The sequence below is a fragment of the Centruroides vittatus genome, unplaced genomic scaffold, assembly GCF_030686945.1.
Source record: "Centruroides vittatus isolate TY-2023 unplaced genomic scaffold, ASM3068694v2 contig_18, whole genome shotgun sequence".
NCBI lineage: Eukaryota > Metazoa > Arthropoda > Arachnida > Scorpiones > Buthidae > Centruroides > Centruroides vittatus.
The window spans coordinates 2,124,201-2,144,143 of record NW_027121101.1 but is presented as its reverse complement, the minus strand read 5'-3'; the positions used below and the strand labels follow the sequence as shown (position 1 = coordinate 2,144,143).

At 31.1% G+C, this 19,943-nt stretch overlaps 1 protein-coding gene across 2 annotated transcripts; it reads right to left on the bottom strand.

The window, feature by feature from the left end:
- Positions 1–375: 375 nt before the first annotated feature.
- On the bottom strand, positions 376–18,037 carry LOC136969510 (vertebrate ancient opsin-like). 2 transcript variants are annotated; one of them, XM_067263684.1, is made up of 4 exons: positions 17,669–18,037; positions 8,577–8,905; positions 662–898; positions 376–588 (listed from the first exon to the last, which is right to left on the bottom strand). In XM_067263684.1, exons 1-4 carry the CDS (start codon positions 17,976–17,978, stop codon positions 409–411), a joined length of 1,056 nt encoding a protein of 351 aa, XP_067119785.1. In that variant the 5' UTR covers positions 17,979–18,037; the 3' UTR covers positions 376–408. The 2 variants fall into 2 exon arrangements, with proteins under 2 accessions (XP_067119785.1, XP_067119786.1); XM_067263685.1 differs by lacking the exon at positions 17,669–18,037 and adding an exon at positions 14,084–14,175.
- Between the last annotated feature and the right edge of the window lie 1,906 nt (positions 18,038–19,943).

The window sequence follows — 19,943 nt, the reverse complement described above, 5'->3', positions numbered from 1 at the left end:
CTTTCTATTCTTAATGATTTTCTGTAAATTCTTCAGGAAGATCTAAATCATACTTGATGTCATTTAAGAATACAAGACCATAAACCACACCATAAGACTTAAATCAATGAATTTAATACTTCATACAAACCAGAAACCGAGATTAATAGTTTGATTTCTGGTTTTTATGAAGTATTAAATTGATTTAATTTGATTTAATTTTTTAACGGGTTAAAAATACTTTATAGTATGCTAAAAAGTCCATAATGCGCTAAACATATCCGTTTAATAATTTTCGATGGCATCAGTCATAGAATAATGCTAAATATTTTATATTTTAATGGAATTTCTCCAATATAAGGTAAGGGAAACATAAATTTCTTAAATTCTTATTTTTTTACTTAATTTTGTTTTATATTTAATATTTATTTAGACTTTGGAAGTGTCAATTTTGGCGGATTTCTTGGATTTAATCGGAACACTCGTTGCTACTGCTACAGTTGGCCTGATGCTATCCACTGTATAAAAATAATTAGTAGTTACAGAAAAATCTTCATTTCTCTCTGTTGTAGACCTTCTTTGAAACTTTTTCTTAAGAGCTTTATTAACCTGTAAAAATAAACTGTTAAACATTCGATAGATTAAAAAAAATTCTATAATTCTAAATTGTAAACATTTTTACTTGAGTATTTAGGAAGAAATACACAATTGGATTGTATATAACGCTAGTTTTGGCGAATATGGCCGGTGCTACTGACGCTATGGGACCTATGATGTGGGAATATCCTGTAGTTACCATTAACGATACCACTGCGTAAGGTGTCCAAGCAGTTAGAGTACAAACTACCATAGCTGCTGCCATCATTGTCACTCGTTGCTCAGCTTTTGCTTTCTTTTTATTCTTTATCATCTTTGGACCCTAAAAGGACAAATAATAATATATGGAACATTGTTATTTATCAATTTTATTACTTTAATTGCCCCCACACTGAATAACAAAATCAAAGAATAAATTAATAGTAAAATAAGTGTTTTGTTAAATAATAATTTAGTTTACAGCTTCACTTGTACAGTACGTGTCAGCCAAAATACTATTACACAGGTGAAACGGGTAGAATGTTAAGAGAGCATATAAGGGCTGTGAAGCGGGATTACACCACCTCAGCAGTCACCACATGCCGGAGGCGAGATTTCACTCGACAGCATCAAAATTCTTAAAAAAGGGAAAAATATTATTAAAAGAAAAGTTTTTAAACACGTTGAAATTATTAAAAATAAACGAAATTCACAGAATGAATTCAAACACTGGCTTGGTCATCAGTGAGATCTGGCAGCCACTACTACCGAAATAGAAGAGTCCAATGTAAGATGTTCTTCCTCTCCCACCCCATTTTAATTCACTGTATCGTATAAAGCATCAGACACTCTAACACTCTAACAAACATACAGTGAATATTTTTAGCCAGTTTTTATTGATTTTAGAGGTTTTAGTCAAAAAAAACTTTTTATACATTTTATTTATTTTTACAGGCATACCCTCTTATTAATTTTATAACATTTTATTATATTCTTTTATTTATTTCTTTATTTATTTTATAATATCTTTAATCACTGTAAATCAGGTATGCGAAATTGGTGCTATACGAAACAACGTGAAAGAAGGTAGTATAATATTTTAATCCTGTTGGCAAGCGTACCAAAAAGACGAGATAGGAACATTTGCATAATTTTTTGCCGATATACTTAATAAAATAAGACTGAAGAGGGGCATTAAACCCGAAATTCATATCGTTTCTAAATTATAGAAAATAAGCTTACTTTTTCCATAAAAAAAGAGAGTTCCTGTGTGAGTTGTTCACACAGCAACCTTGTAAGAAATACAACTATTTGAGAGAACAGTAAGTACTACGATTGTCGGTCGTTCAGCTGAGTTATATTATCTTTCGTCAACTCAGTTTTCATCCAGTACATTGGGCACGTTACCTGCTAAAGCGGTTTTAATACAGCTGGATAAGCAAACCAATGACATAGTTCGTTTCAAATGAAACGGACTTTGTCATTGGTTTGCTTATCCAACTGTATTAAATCCGCTTAAATAGACAATGTGCCCATTAACTTCGCATTAAATGACAATGATTTCTTGATCCGAATTATTCTTCTGGCTCGAAATATCGGATGGTGTAATAACTTCTTTAAAAATAAATATTATAAAAGACAATCCTCAAACATTGATAAGCAGGAACGTATTGAAATTTCCACTAAATATTGTCAGTTTAAGCTCTAAAACAACATTTTATCAACCGACATTATAAAAAGGGAGATTTATTGATTGTAGATGAATTGTGTTTAGTTTTAAATTAATGTTTTTAGTTTATGTGTCCTATTATTTTAAAACTGAGACTACTTAAAGATACACATCGGTTATTATACTGTGATCAATGGAATAGCCAATAGTTAAGTCTAGTAGATGCTAACAAACAAACTTAAATTACAATAGTCATAAATGTTTTTGTTTTATTAAAACAAACGTTTATAGAACAAAAAAATCAATAAAACAACAATTAAAAATCGATAGAAGATTCAATATTACTGAATCTGAATCCCCTTAGATATGCCAGTGCCATTGCTTATGTTTTCTATAGACTTTCGCTTGGCATTTAACACTTTAAGATTGGTAAGGAAAATTGTCGAGACTTCAGTTTACAAGAAATTATAATTGTAATTTTGATCTTTGAGGATTTCGAAACGTCAAGATATTGCCTTGTTGATATTTTTATCCGTTGGGACTTGGGAGTTTTAAACTGTCGTCGTTTTAATTTATGAGATTTCGAAGAGATTCCTGTACACAAGGGAAAACCAATGTAATAAAACTGTTTGAAATATCCGATATTACGTTTTAAGTGAATAATCGTAAATATTCTAATAAAATTACAAAAAGGACTATTTTAATCTATTATAATTTTTGTGTTACTACACAATTATACTTTTAGGGCTTATCAAACTGACTAATTTGACAAGAGGAGTTTATTAATTAATCATATAGCCTACACACCCATTTACATAGAGGGGCTATTATACAGCCCGAAATGCATTTTAGATTGGTAATTGTCGTATTTTGCGACATATAAGATGCAACGTTTGTCCAAAAAAAAAATAATCAAAAAATTACGATCGCCTATAGCAGTGATTCTCAAAGTGGGGGTCGCGCCCCCCCAAGGGGGTCGTGAATAATATTTGTGGGGTCGCTGAAAAATTGATGCCAGATCAATTTTTTCAAATATTTTATAAATTTAGTATGGATTCATGTTTAGAAATAATAGAAATAAAAAATGTATAAAATAATTTTTACTTAAATAAATTGCACATATAAATAATAAAAATAATATAAATATTTAAATACGAGCCTAACCCCTCCCTGCGGGATGTTTTTCGACACATACTTATTCTTCGGGGGTCCTTTGAAATTTTTAAGTGCAGAAGGGGGGTCGCAGTCCAAAAAGTTTGAGAAACACTGGCCTATAGGATAATGAATTTCCCAAACCTTTCCCAGGCCTTCTTTAGGCTATAATATATCCTCTACCTAGCCTAACACTTGAATAGAAATGTAATTATTTAATTGAACATATTATTATTATTCCATTACAGTGGTGCATCATATAACGTACTTAATCCGTTCCAGGTGCACGTCCGTTAAGTGAAACGTCCGTTATACGAAACGCATTTTCCCATAGAAATACGTGTTAAAACATCTAATTCGTTCCGCAGCATAAAATAACCGTACTGTATCATAAAAAATGAACGTGGGGTGCGTTCTTTTATTCCTCCGCGTAACTCTGCGCGAGCGACATAAGTTTAAAAATTCCTGCGGAACGCGTTCCTAAATTCCGGTGGGAGTGCGCGCCGTCGAACGGCAAAAACGGCCGCTTGTAGCAGTAGTCTACGGTGGAAAGCAACATGGCGTCCTCCATGGCTCAGATAGTTTCGTTTCGGGGTCCATTATGTGGTTTTATGAATGAAAATTCAGAAGTTGTGAAAGCGCAAGTTAGTGCACGCGGTGATGTAAGTGTCTTTACGATTTTTTTCGAATGGTAGCCGGCATTCTAATTTTTTTCGTGGCTATTTTGAATGCTCTTTCAACAAATAATCCATTTTATGGTTAAATTTTACAATTGGGACCCTTCTTTTGCCTTTAAAAGCTCATATTTTAGAATTATAGATTCCTCCATCACGATACTATCGATAGTGCGAGCGCTGCCATCTTTCTTTCACCGTCGTTCCTAAATGCCCACAAACAGCAGCGCACTCCCGTAGTAGCGGAGACGCAGATCGACCGCTATTAAAGAACGCACCCATGGAGCAGTCATCAATTATGCCGGAAAGTCCGTTGTTCGCAGCCAGTCCGTGGCTCGAGTCACGTAACGGCCAAATAGAAAGTCTGTTGTTCGCAGCGTCCGTTATTCGAGGCGTACAGTACGTTATACGAGGCACCACTGTATTTAGAAAGGACTTATTGTAACTGTTAGTTAGATAACGCGAGACGATTATCGATCGATCGATCGTCATACGCATCCAACTATTCGAAGTTAAGCAGTAACTTTTTCACAACACTTACACGTGTTACTACTGTATTTATATATGTCATATCTTGCCACAGTTACCTTATGATGCGGATGGCTTAAACGCACTACTTTTTCTTAAATATTCTGTGCCAAGATGGGGAGCATCTTTACTTCCTCTGACGTAGTGTATATGTCGGGTAGCCTAATACCTGGTGCATAGGACATTGTCTCAATTTTGCTCTAAAATATTAATTCCGGATCCCTTTCCACTAAGAGGTCCGAAAGATAATGTTCATGGAGGCTGAAGATCAATGACAGTGAAATAGGAAACAGGAATAATGACATTGAAACCTCTGAAGTAGATAAAAGTAATGAAATATTGCTGCAATGATTTTCCAAATTTTTAATGCAAATTGTTAATATTGGTATACAAATAAAATTGATAATAAAAGAACGACTTATATTCGGGTTCTAATCTTTTTAAACAGCAAGGATTCCAAAATTCGAAGTCGACTATACAATTAGGGATTATAGGGATTTATAGATCTGCAATTTCATAATTGAAGACCTATAAATCCCTACTGTCGCCCGTCTTTTTGTCTGTCCGTCCTTTCTTAATCTCGAGAACAGTGTTAGAGAAATGAAAGTCAGAGATCAGATATGGAAAACTTATGAGCAGGAGGCCCTTCCGGTCTAGACTGGAAGTCACGTGAATTCAGTTCAAAACTTTTTCCCTGAATAGAGCATGAATAAAGAGAAACCCCATTGAAATATTTAAAAATCGAAAAGTTAAATCTAGTAATAGTGAAATAAATACCTGAATAATATTACATAATTAATTATAGGTTTCAATTATCGAATTATCTTTGGTATTTTAAACTATGAATAATTAAAAAATATCGGCGTGTATAAAAAGATATTTTGTTTAAAGAAAAAACATTTCTTAGCGGTTAAAATTAGCAATTCGTTTGTTTCTAATTTATTCCAATAGAATTAAGGTTTTATACGATTGTAATTTATTTAGATTCGTTTTAAATATTCTGATTACACTATAAATAATTTATTTCTAAAAGTTTTATATAAACAATTTAAGGATAAATAAGATAAAGACTTGAGAAACAAGTATAAAGAATTTACAAGAGAAATAAAAGACGAAAGAATAACAATTGTAAGGAATATTTTCGGTAGAATTTAATTCAAATTCATATTCGTTTTATCATTGATATATTAATTATCAACGGCTTTTCCGATATTGTAGTAAATAAGCTGTGATTCTCCTCCTCAGTGATAATAAATAGTGATTCTTCTCCTCAGGGATGATAAATTGTGATTATCACTGAAGAGGCTGAAGCATCGTCACTTTGGGAAAAACATTTGATACATAACTTATAATCGTATGATGAAGTGTAAGAATTAAAATAATCCATAATTGGGGTTAATTAAAACATTAAAATAACACTCTAAGGGTTATTTGAGTGTTTTAATCACCTCTGAAGGCAGAAGAGGCTTATAGTTTTATATATTTTAAAATTTTTCGAAATTGTTAGAAACAAAACTCATAATAATCTCCATTTATTGATATTTTCACAAACAATATTGAAAAATCGATTTATGATGTCAGTATAAGAGAAGTTCGAAGTGACATTTTACGCAGGAATTGAATCTGTCACTACAGTTTCTCTGTAGTTCTATACAACTGCAATATTTTGCTACCAGATATAACTAAATTGTTATTCTCTCTCATTAAAGTCTGTCAAGTTAATATACCGAATAAAATTCAATCAGATATATTTAAAATGGATATTTAAATAAATTATAATTCGGTTGGAAGCTTACTGATATTTTAAATTTATTCCGTTAATAATATTCAAATTCCAAAGAAATTTATATAAAGAAGACAATTTTGAAGAGATATTTTTGAATATTTTTCTTCTTTAAATGCATATTTTCAGATGTTTATGTCCAAATGTCCATTTATACGTGTCAAATTTTACCCGTCATTTCTAATCAATAAATTCTAATATTAAAATATGGAAATATACAATCGTCTTAAAATTACTTTTATATGTTAATATGAAAATATTTTATTATCTTTATATATCTCGTTTATTTATTATTTTATGTAATCAGAGAATTTTTCTGATTTTAATATGATTTTTGATACTCTAACGCTTCGTTTCCCATCATTAGAAACCAGAAACAGAATCATTAAAAAAATTTGTTTCAGTTGTTATTCCGTTTCTGTTTTATATTCACTACAGCAGGAATAGAACACAGAATTTCTTAGCGAACTCTCACGACTAATAACAAGAATAATAATTAACAAAAATGACGTCCACCAGTGGCCAAGCTGTTCCGTTCCCTGAATAGCTGGGTTCGCACCTCGCCAGGAGTTTTCTCCACGTCTGTAACCCCTGAATAGGGGCCAGTTACCTTTAAAAAGACCTCCCGAAAGGCATCCCCCTAGGCAGATCGTCCAAGTGTTACGTTGCCACAACTTAATAAAACAATCAAACAATTGTAATCTATAATCAGAAACAGTGGACATTACAAAACGAGAGAAAATAATGAAATATATTCTTATCAAAGGATCCGTTTTCTGCATTATATTGTCCAAATCTATCAAAATCTGAGTGAGTAAATTACTGTATGTGCCCTTAAAATGATCTGATGTTTCTCTTATTACAAAAAAAATTCAATTTCGTAGTCGTAAATTTTGCAGAAAGCACACACAATTTGTTTCTTACAATATTTTAAAATTAATACTAGGAAAAAAACGAAACGAGCAATTGTTTGTAAAATATGAAGATATTAGTTTAATTATTTGAAATAGATTCTAGATTATTTATATATATTATATATTCTGGTTATAGGGAAAAATCACATAATCAGAAGCTATACAGTCCTGGAAAATCTATATTTTTTTTGTAATATTTTGCTACGAATATTACTACGCGATATTTACTATATATTCGAGTCAAATACAGCAAAAACAATTTCCGGATATAACCGCATTCTGGATTTTCAACAAGTATTATATAACTAGAAATTCTTTCGTCAAGCATAACGGATACTTTTGATGAGAAAGTAGAGATTGAAGAATTGAGCAGAGTAGAGATTTCAAGAAATCAAATAGCGTTGCTAATATTTCTACAAATTAAGTAATTTATACGTTGTGATGCTGTTTCTGTAGCCCTTGACAAAGCCCTTCTTACTCGACGTTGCTCGAGTCGCACTTCACGACCTTCAGGGACCTCAGTTGTTCTTATTCTTTTAGACCTGACCAACTTTACTCTTATAAAACAAAGATGAATTGTATGTACTGTACGTTATTCAAATGAGCGATACTTCCGATTGGATTGAGGAAGGACAGAGACAGTGAGAATTTATAGTTCTACAGAAATTGCAGCCAAATGATTTACAACGAAAGGTTTTGTTTGGTGTTTTTTTATTCCGAATATTTTCGTAACGTATTACAGAAATAACAAATGAAATTATGGAAATTCAAAGAACTTCATTACAATTTCTGTTAAGAAAGACAGGTTCGTGTTTTATCTCAATCTTTCTAAAGACTCGGAGATAGGACACGGAAACTATTCTTTAACACTATTGATAATAATCGATTCAAGCTTGGTAATAGAAATCTATATTATAGGCCTATATCGGTCTACTCTACCAAAATTGGTTCCAAATTATATTACAGAAAAGGAAAATTATTTTAGCTCTACCTTTAAAAGAAAATGTTTTAACTTACGTACAGACTGTGAGACATTTATGTAAATAAATATAATTCCTCAATACACTGATGATATTTCTAATATAATTTGCTCTAAAAGCTAATTAAATTGGAGTATACGAAATATACGAAATTGATTTTCAGCATCGTTAATCTATCGAAATATTTATAGTAATTAAATTATATTTTTATTAATGAAATTCCGTAAAATAATCGATTAAGAATAAGGTAAAAGTAATACAATTACATTTTTGTTTTGAATTTAAAATACCCAAAATAAGATGATCGATCGGTATACTCACCTTACAAACAATGTATATGACTTTGCCGTAACAAGATGCCATGATCAGGATGGGTGCGAAGTAACCCAGAATGAAGATATAAATGATGTAGGAGGTATTGGTTACAGATTTCGTTTCCCAGTCCACAGAGCAAGCTATACCCGGTGTTTCTAGTGTATATCTATTCCAGCCGAAGAGAGGAGGTAAACTCATACTCAGTGCATAAATCCAAATGCACACGATGCACGCTACAGCTTTTTCTTTAGTTAGACCCGCTGACTGATAATGTCTAGAGAGGATTACGTATCTTTCCACAGCTATTACTGTCACCGTTCCCACCGCTGTCATTCCTGTTTCAAGAAAACAGTTCGTTACCATTATTTAATTTACAATCGTTACAGCTCGTCCGTTATCTTCAGCTCGATTAAATTCTCCACGACGTAGACTAAGTAATTATTTATTAATAATTATTGTAATTTCGGTAATTTCCGAAGAATCAAATGCTATACGTATCGTTCTTCATATTCTAAGAACTGTGAAACATTTGATTAATGAAATTTCGTTTTTACTTTCCCGGTTGTTATATTTCACAGAGGGAAAGTATGGCGATCGGTTAAAAATGACCCCCCCCCAAATTTTTGGACTCGAGGGACTTTGAAACGTCGAGAAATGCAAGAAAATTCGGGGGTAACTTCTGTATGTGTAGACGTTAGTGTGTTTGGGGGGGACACGATTTTGTTTACCCTGTTTGAAGCTTAATAACTCGTGTGCTTTACGTCAAAATTTTCTGAAATTTTGTAAGGGGGTTTGATTGTTAGGGAGATTGATGCTATTAAATTTTGGTGGTTAAAGGTCCAGGGGGTGGGGGATAATGGAGATCGTGTGTATCTCCAGTAGGTCGGACTTAAAAACGCTTTTACTCGTTATTAGCATTTATAAATTTTTATAAAACCCGTATTTACCTTCAAAATTAAGCTGTTTGCTATTTTATAATAGTTTAAAATATAAAAAAGTTTTTAATAATAAAATATCGTAACAGATGGCGCCAGCAAATGTTGTCGGGAAAGTTAACCAACTCATCGCTGAATTATTTTTTATAAATGAACATATCGTTAAGTTTTTAATACTTCCAAACTTTCGTCCATTAGATTTCTTCGGTATTTATTTTAATAAAATTAATCGACCAAAATAAAACGAATTTTACTAACGATTAAAAACGGAATGCTCGTCGTTATAACATCAAAAATTAATTTTTTTTTTTATAAATTTCGCTGAACTTTCAGGAAACCTTCGATCTTTTTCGGTGGAAAGTTTCCTGCTGTTCTGAATCTGCCATTCTTCCATCTCTGTATTATTTACACATATCGGGATCGATACAATTTATTTATAAACTTTTATATGTCAAAGTTAAATTATATTTTTAACACAAAAAATTAATAATAAACTCATAAATTAATGATACCGTCGGGCTTATTGATCGCATTACGAACTGTGTTATCTTATTAATAATTTTTATACGTGTTATTAATTTGTGTTGAGTAATTGTGGCTATGTAATTTACCGTATATCTCGGCGGATAAGACGACCTTCAGATAAGACAATGTATAAATTTTCGTCAAAGTTTTATAGTTTTAGCATATATCTGTCCTATAAGACGACGCCGGATTTTCGGGGCCATTTTTTATGGTTCAACTATCGTCTTATCCGCCGAGATATTATACGTTATATTAATAATACAGTCTTGTCTCTAATGTTATTTAATTGTTATCTAATGTTTTATTTCGTTTATATAAATTCGGATAATTTTGAAATAAATCCTTGCATATCGATTGCTTCCATTCAAAAATATTAGTTGATTAGTTTGAAGAATTTAATTTTCTGCTACATTTTTCTTAAAATGATAAATTATAAAGTTTATAACTATAAGTTTTTATATAATTGTAATAAAAATTAGTTTGAAATGTGTATAAGCTTATACTCTCTTCTCGAACTGCACTTACAAAAAATAACTACACTTTACCAACCTTTAACATGCAGGACACTCAAAGGTTTCATTAACGCGCACATGCCTCCACACGAATACAGCATAAAACAGCCGCCAGAATTGCTCCAGAAAATGAAAAATTTGAAATTAAAAGAAAAAAAGGGTTAAATTTACCTATGGTAGTCAAAATGGCGGCTCATCTCTGATTCAAGGAAACATAAGAAAGAAAACAGTGGGGACGCACGTTCTAACCTAACCTAACCTATTCTAATAAATTACCATAATTATTACCAATCAAATTATTAGAATAGGTTAGGTAGGTTAGAACGTGCGTCCCCACTGTTTCCCTTCTTCTGTTTGCTGGAATTAGAGACGAGCCGCCATTTTGACTATCATAGGTAAATTTAATCGAAAAAAGTTATATGACAGTACTAGATTTCAAGCCTTTATACCCCTCAATTAAACTTGAGCCATGCTTTTGTCATCTGAGAGACTTCTTATTCAACAAAATCGGAAATACGACAAAGATAAGAAAGGAGATACTGTAACTGGCACATCTAGCTACATATACGTCAGTCTTCAATTTTAACGATATAACATACACTCAACATAGAGGAGTGGCAATGGGAAGTCCCGTATCCGGGCATTATGTGAGATGGTACTAAGGACATTAGGGAATTCCATCTTAAAGAAATATGAAATGCGTATGCTATTATATGCACGATATGTCGACGACGTCTTGATCATATGGAAAGAAAAACCAAACATACAACAATTTTTCAGAGACGTCGACGATAGCAAGTATGGCCTAGAGCTCGAGCTAAAACGACAGAACGATCAAAAGATACACTTCCTAGGTATATCAATAGAAGTAGAAAAAGAAGGGAAAATCAATACTAAAGTTTACAGAAAGCCGACTTATAATCCGTTGTTAATACCATGGACCTCCCACGATCCAGAAAGTTATAAACTGGCAGCTTTCGGGGCACTTATAAAAAGAGCGTACACACATTGCAGCAAAGTGCAGGACAGACGTAAAGAATTAGAACACATCAAAAAGCTAGCATGGCATGTCGAAGTTAATCAGAATAAAATAAAGGCCTTAATCAATAAAACAAGACAAGACGATAACGAAGGTAATGAAAGGTTGAAGAGTAGAAGAATACACAGTAATGGAATACATAGCACCCTTAACCAACATTTACAAAGAAATAGGAGCAGCTACTAACAAAAAGATAGTCTTTAAAAGGAATCCAACAGTATACCAGATGCTACGTACGAACAAGGAACCTATAGACCAGAATCTTATTCCTGGAATTACAGAACGCCCAGAGGCAGCAAAAAGAACTCTATATGTAAATATCCACATGTAAATAAAAAGCATTGTTATCGAACTTTTTATATTTAACATCATTTACTTTATGTATTGAATTCTTGTGGAACAGCATTGAATTCAATGCTGACTCTTAAATTATTTACATTTTATATTGAAAACGTAAGACTCGTTTTTAACAAATTAAAAAAGAACTTTTATATTTATTTTATCTTCAGTAGTTTGTTCGAAACTGAAAGAGGTAAACCCATTAAAAAGTTTATATAACGGCTCCTTCGAATAATTTAATTCCACTTTTTACACATGTTCTTTGAATGTTTTTAAATGCAAAAATCCTAGATTTTTAAAGAAATTTTTTAAAAAAAGATTGAACAAATTAATATTTATATTTTATAAGACTTAAAATTATTTCGAATTTTATTTATTCCAATCGATTGCTCCATCAACACACTAAAAACCTTTTTTTATATCCCAGTTCGAATAGCTTTAGATAAAAACTAACGTCTTCGTCAGGCTATCGAACAGTATAAAATTCGAACAACGTGTTTAAAATTATTTAAAAATTAAAAACTAATTTTCTCCGTACATGCTACTGAAGTGATAAAAATATTGTTACATCCCCACAAATAAATAATACGACGTATTTGCTGGTGTAGAAACGTTAGCAACATGCTAGTGTTGTTTACGCTTTTTCTCATAGCACCACTTCCATGCATACGAAATATTGGCGGCATCTTTCGCATTAATACAGTTTCCGGCCAGGCCGGCTTTGTATATTTCCAACGCTTTAAGGTTGCGAAGGTGTTGAACCTGATCTGACATTTTTACCAATTTGGCCCTATGGAGGTCGGCTAGTTGCCTATGCCACAGACCCTGTGGCATAGGCAACTAGGGGTTTTGATTGCTCCATTTATTTACTCCATTATATTTTGAATTTACATTAATAAATGTGATTTAAATTTAAAATTAATTCAGTATTAAGCTAAATTATTTGTCTTACTATCAAAATGAATGTTTAGTTTTAAATTGAAGGTACAAAATTTTTAACATTTGTTTAACATACAAATTAACGTTAAAAATTTCAGTCTGCTTTATTTTTTTTAGATTTATGTAGATTATGATATAGAAATGTCTCCTATTACCACAATAAAACAAAATGGTGGCCATATCGGTTATTCATAAATTTAATCCGAATCAAGTCGAACCAAAAACAATTGTGGTAAATCTTTTTGCACAGAAAGTGATTAATATGGCTCGCGTTTGCCACATGCTGCATAACGATTACTCACGCTGTTATAACGTCGTTTATCGGCTCTGTCGGGAGCAAAGTCAACGAACATCTTCACGCTCCTACAGTGTTCTTGGTGGAGGCTAACGGAATTATATTCTATAGGATTTAGATCCAGACATCCTGCTGGCCATTCCGTGCAACGAATATTTCCACTGTCAAGAAAGTCATTGACGAGTGCAACCTTTCATTATCGTCCAAGAAAGCGAAATCTGCACCATAACCAGTGGCGGATTAATTATCACCCTAGCCTCTACGCAGCGCAATAGTAAGGCTCCCCTAACGTAACCCTTTTTTGAATAGAGTAAAATGATTTTAAGATAGGTTAAATAACATATCAATAAATTTTTTTTGTTGTTTTGCTCTCGGACCCCTAGGTTTTAGCCTGCTCAGTATAATGGTTAATCTGCCACTATACTCGTACACGGCACTTTGAAAAATTTTAACAAAGGGGGTTCCGAAATGTCGTCTTTGCGTCTTCTTGCAGTAATGGTATCCCTGGTAAAAACGTGGAGTTCAGTGCGATCATTAATCATTATGATACCACCTCTTACAAACTAATCTTTTTCCACCATGTTATAGCTGATTATCCGCTCTGTAAGATTCTAATCCGACGAGAATCATTCTGTGGATTAATTCATAAATAGGAGTCCAGGTATAGAAAATTATACGTATGTTTTGGATACAATACATCGAATACAAGTAATAATAAATAAATTTAATGTGAAATATATCAGCATGTATTCCGTGCGAAGTAAGGGAGGAATTCTTAAAGTAAAGAGCTCGATTTTCGAATTCTGAACTGTACCTTAATACAAGAATTGAATAGGATCCTAAAGCAATAAACTGTTTGGTTCTATCTGCTTCCGTTTCTAGAATTTTTACAAAAAGATTTTCCCATAGGAAAAGCATTAAATTCTTACCGTCGACTGCTGGAATAACCATAAAGGTTACGATTAGCTTTAAGATGGATTGTCTTAAATAACTTATAAATTGCCTTTAATGTTTCAATTCTCGAATATTTTATTGTTATTTAGAGCACTAAAAGGTTTTAGATCAATACAACTATCAATATTAATAGCAAAAACATATTTAATCTTTCTTCTAAAGCATACATCCATTTACGAGAAACTTTGCACTTTTTTTATTAAATTTTATCATCTAAAATAAAGTTGCAGGATTAAAAATTTAGAATTTATTCAATTTTTTAATGCTAAAGCGGCAATACTTTTAGAATAATATAGAAAGGACAGAATAATATTCTGTTCTTTCTATATTATTATAATAATATTCTAATAATATTCTGTTCTTTCTATATTCATTTTATAACGGAAAGAACAGAATAATATTCTGTTCTTTCCGTTATAAAATGTAATGTTTATGTCATTAACTGCATATTCTTCCATTTTTATACACGCAGAACATAATATTCTATTGAAATTTAATGTTATCTTATTGGACAATTTGACTTTAATTAATAAAATTAAATATAATACATATTAAAAATCAAAGAGCTCGGTTCTTATAATTTGTATTTCGAATTTAAATTAAGCATGAATTCATAATTAGATAAAGTGTCTAATTAAGTAAATGAATCGGTTTTAAGAAGATAATTATTGTAATCAATTAATTAATTACCACAATTAAGTTTTTTTTAAATAATTATGTCAAATATCATAATTACGAAATTTCATCTCGCATTTTTCGTTACATAATTAACTTAAAAAGAACACGATGATTAAATGATTAGTGATTTTAATTAATTAACTAATTATTAAGTAATTAGCACATTTTATGAAAAACTCCAGAATCCTATTTATTTTTTCTCTATTAGATTTATTGTTTTTATCTTTTATCCATTGATAAATATAGATAAAACTAGCTGCTTGTGCCGGGTACTGCTCAAGCTTTCGAGGGGGCGAAAGATTGATAAGGTTGAATTTAGAGAGGGTGATCAAAACAATGGTGTTAGTAACTAAAATGTACATTTATTGACCTCAGTATTTTCAATAATTAAACTGTAAAACACGAAAAAATCGCTTGGAATAAAGTTAACAGGAGGTGGGACCCCGACCTATCTCTGACCCCTGTTTGTCCCATTGTACCTCGGCATCATCTACGGGATAAGAGCTTTAATTTGATACCTGAACCGTATTTTTAGCCCCAGCCGTTTACTCGGACAAACTGAAACCGAAATTAATATATAGTTTTATTATTTTTATACTCTTAAGCAGCCTTTTCTTTATTTTCTCGTCTTCAATTCTTATAGATTTTCTAATAAATGCTCAGACGTCATAAGAAGAAGCTTTCATGCTAGAATTAATAATTTTAATTGATCTCGGGAGAATAAAATACTTAAAAAACTAATAAAATAGTTTCAATTATTTATAAAACTTAAAAAGAAATTAATAGAAAGTGTGTCGTATATTTTATAAAATAGAATTTTACTCGCCATTGAACTTGAAGCAATTAGACTATTTACTCGAGGTAATATCCGCGATATATGTCTCTGTCAGTTCTCGTAGATTACTTCAACTAGAAATTTAATCCTGTACAAGTTTATTAAGTACTCTAGACAAGTTTTTCCCCATTGACATTGAATTTCTGATACTCGATATCAAATTTCAACGTCAAGAACGATGGCAAAAATACTTTTATACCTTTCCTAAAATCGATACCTTTTTACTTATTTAAAACAATTACAATTTAAATTAATATTCCACATTAAATGTTTAAATTATTGTAATTATCAGTACAATTAAAAGACTTGTCAATTGACTCATTACTTAGCCGAATAGATACATTCAATTTATTAAATCTTTAATTGAATTTTAGTTTTGTAAATGGCTTTATAATTCACTTTTTAATATCCAAGTACTAAATTTTAGGGATTTCTTTCAGAAAATACTTGAATAATTTAATAATTTCATCACTGAACGTAATAAAACTTATCGCATTTTGAATATTATCATCAATTATTATTTTAATGTTAATTAATTTAATCCCTGTCTTTTGTTCTTCAAGATTTATAATTATCACTTTATTTTCAGTATTATTCCATTAATGCTTAATTAATAAGGCTGTATACAATTTATTGTATTATTTCTAAGCGATAAATCATCGTATTAATCTATTGTTTTCGGTTATAATGGCATATGAAATATTTATTTATTTAAAAAATGTTTGTATTCGAATATATATGAAATACGATACTGACATAGTTAAATTAAATTAAATTCGTTAATTAGACTTTTAAACAAACTTTTAACCTTATTTTCGTTTCGGTCACAGTGAAATTTTTTATGAAATTTCAACGTTATTTAAGCGGAAAATTTAATAAAAATTCTCGGTAGTCGCCAATTAAAATATTTCGTGTAGATCCCTGGATGCATATTTTTCGAATTATTCTAAAATATTACCTTTTCCCAACAGAAAAATACTGTAATAAAGTCGATAAATATTTAAATATATTTCTCTTAAAACGAAAAAAATGAATATAACTCAGTAACGAGATGTTAAAAAGAACACAAAATTTAGAGTTTTACTTTATTTTTTTCTTTAAAATTTAAAGAACGATGTTAGTGGTAATTACAATTATTAGGATATTAAAATGCCAAATCATATAATTAATGTAAATAAAATAAAAGTAGAATAAACAATCTTTAAATCGTATTTTATATCAAAGATTCGAAAGATGTTTTGTTCAGAGGCAGCGTTAATTTAGCCAAACTTTTGTAAAACAAATTGTAAATTAAATCTTTTATAATTGAAATTTTAATAGAAAACTACAGATTTGTATTTTATTTTTTTTTTAAATCGATTTCTAAAGCAATCATTCTAAGACACGCGTGAATTAGGGTGTTGATAACGGAGGTTATCCCTCCCTCCTCCTGGATCTGCCATTTTAAAACAAATATGTTTATTTTTGCGAATGATTGAGTAGTAAATCGATAGGCAATCTTATTAATATTAGTTCAGGTAACGAAAAGTTAAAAAGATAATAATATTAATAAATAATAAATAGTTGAAAAGTAACCTCTACGTATAACAAAATTCGAATATTCTCCGATGGATAGAATTTGATTTATTCATTAAATAAACGGATTATATTTTCATAAAATTCAAATTTGAAATAAAAAAATCTGTTTACGTATTTAAAATTCCTTTAAATTAAATGCATCGTCCGCGGAGAAGACTAATCAATTATTTAATTTAATACGGTTAATAGTTTTAACTAAATTTCTAAAACTTTTAATAATATAATTTATATTAAATTTTCTTAACGTTCATAATATTTATAAAACTTTTTAAATTTTAAATCTTCCCGACTCGTTTATCTCCAATCATCTGAAAGAAATTACGAGAAAAACATTAAATAATGACGGAGAATCGGTCTCGTTACAGCTAAACGACGACAAGTTAAGCTTCGATTTTCTGTCCGACGTGGTGAAAAATATTATTAAAACTCGTCAAAACCTTCAGTGGAAAGTTAGAAATGGTCGACTCACCTGTTAATGTCATAAAAAAGCCATAAGAGTAGCAGAGAAATTGTCCAAAAGGCCATCTCTGATTGAGCGCAGCTACAAAAGACAAAGGAGTTCCCAAAGCGGATATACTCAAATCACTCAAACTGAGATTCAACAGGATCCCATTCATCGGAGTTCTCAAACATCGATTGGAAACGATGGCTAAAATGGCAAGAAAGTTATTAAAACATCCGAAGAACCATACGAGAAAGAGGAACGATGCTGCTATATAGAAACCAGAAGGGGAGAGCGAATCGGAGTTGGTGTAGTTGGGATGATAACTGATGTTCATGCTGCTCAGTTGGAGAAGCGAATGTGTGGATATTGAGGTTTACTCCATGTTATAATAGTGGTGGCGCTTGTCTCAAATTCCCATATCGATTTCTATGCATTATTATGAGCACTCATTATTCTAATACAGCATTTGATCATCTGTTCGTCTGTAAATCATTAAAGTTCATTTTAATTACGTGTAATTATTTTAATTAGGAAAACTTTAATTAGTATCAGAATTAAGTTCTCTTTAAATATGTTTTCTAATCCAAATCTTCCGTATTACGAATTTTATTTGCGCAATAAAGCTGACGACACAAGCGAATTTCCCGTCTTTTCGGTTTGTTTAATGTAATTGAATTAATAATAGAGTTATCCTATTTTGAAAATAAAAACAATTTTTTGTGAAATAAAAAAAACAAACTGTCAATATCAGATATTCCTGAAGCTGTTTTACTCAATTTTTTTATTTATTTCGCCTTAAGGTTTTCTGGAGTGTTCTTGATTAAAAATATAAATGTATCAATTCTGTATGGTCTTATCCTTTGTTATATATCATTAAGATATTTAGACGATGATAGAATTTTTAAACACATTCTTCTAATTAATTTTGCTGTTGTTTTTCTATTTTAAAGTAAGTAATAATATATTTTCTCACAAATTTCCATCGTAAATTGCTAATAAGTGAATGCGTTAAGTTTTAACTTTAAAATTAATTCTATTCAGATTATTTTACTTTTTAAATATTATCAAACGTAAATTTATCTTCACTTATTATGGCAATTTTTAATCATATTTTAATTCGTTTAATTTAAAATATACGCTCCCCACCTCAAATTATCAGTGTCTTGCCTCAGGGGGAAATGTTTGAATTCAATTTACGTGACTTCTGGTCTAAACTGGTAGTTCTCGTAGTTAATCGGGACCATCTCCTGCCCCAAAACCGTCCATGCCTGGCTCTACTTTCTCCTATCTAACTCCATTCTCGAGATTAAGGAAGGACGAACAGACAGTCACGACAGTGGGAATTTGTCTACAAATTTTTTTTTTTTTTCCAAATTGTAGCCCAATAAAAAGTAACTTATAAACAAATTTAAGGTGTAAAAGAATAATTTTATCTTACTCAAATGTATTAATTCATTAAGAAAAGTCGATGATGATTCTTCTCATTCTGTACGATCTTACACGATTTTTTAAAGATTATCTAGAAAAATTGTATTATCTTTAATCAGTTTGGATAATCTATTAAAAATTACTATGTTGCAGTATTTCGATTGACTTAATTATTGTTAAAACCAGATCATAAGATTATATTTAAGGTGTCCGATACAAAAAGCCATCAAGCAAAGATTCAGAAAGGACGAAAAATCGATATTTAAAGGTGAACTCTCCCAAAGAACGGATAAAGAAACGACGGACGAACAACGAAAGGCAGAGAAAAGTAATGAGAAGACACCCAAAGGATACATAAAGATAACGGACCGACACTCGAACGTACACAACGATAATTGATTTGGCATCGATGATCAAACATATTATTGTCGACGTAAATCCACAAAATTAAAAGAAATTTCGCTAGTTTACCTTGTTTTTATAAAAACAGTATTCCCAAAAATAGCCTATGTTAAAAGGAGCAAAAATTTTTAATTTGTTTAATTTAAAATGTATGATCTGAATCTCAAATTATTAGTGTCTTGCCTCTGTACATCATACTTTTCCTGCCTGTCATCTACGTTCTGTGGGAAATTTTTGAATTGAAATCACATGACTTCCGCTCTATACCCGAAGTTTCTATATAGTTAAACGGGACTTCCTGCCCCTAAGCTTTCCATATCTGGTCTCGATTGTCGTCTATGTAATAGGGGAAAAAAGTGATCACGTGACATAGGTGTCGCGCATATCGATGCGGTTGTAAACAAGCTGTTCCGTTCGAAGGATAGCTTACTTTATAATAATGGAAGAACGAAAATATTTTTTAGGAAGG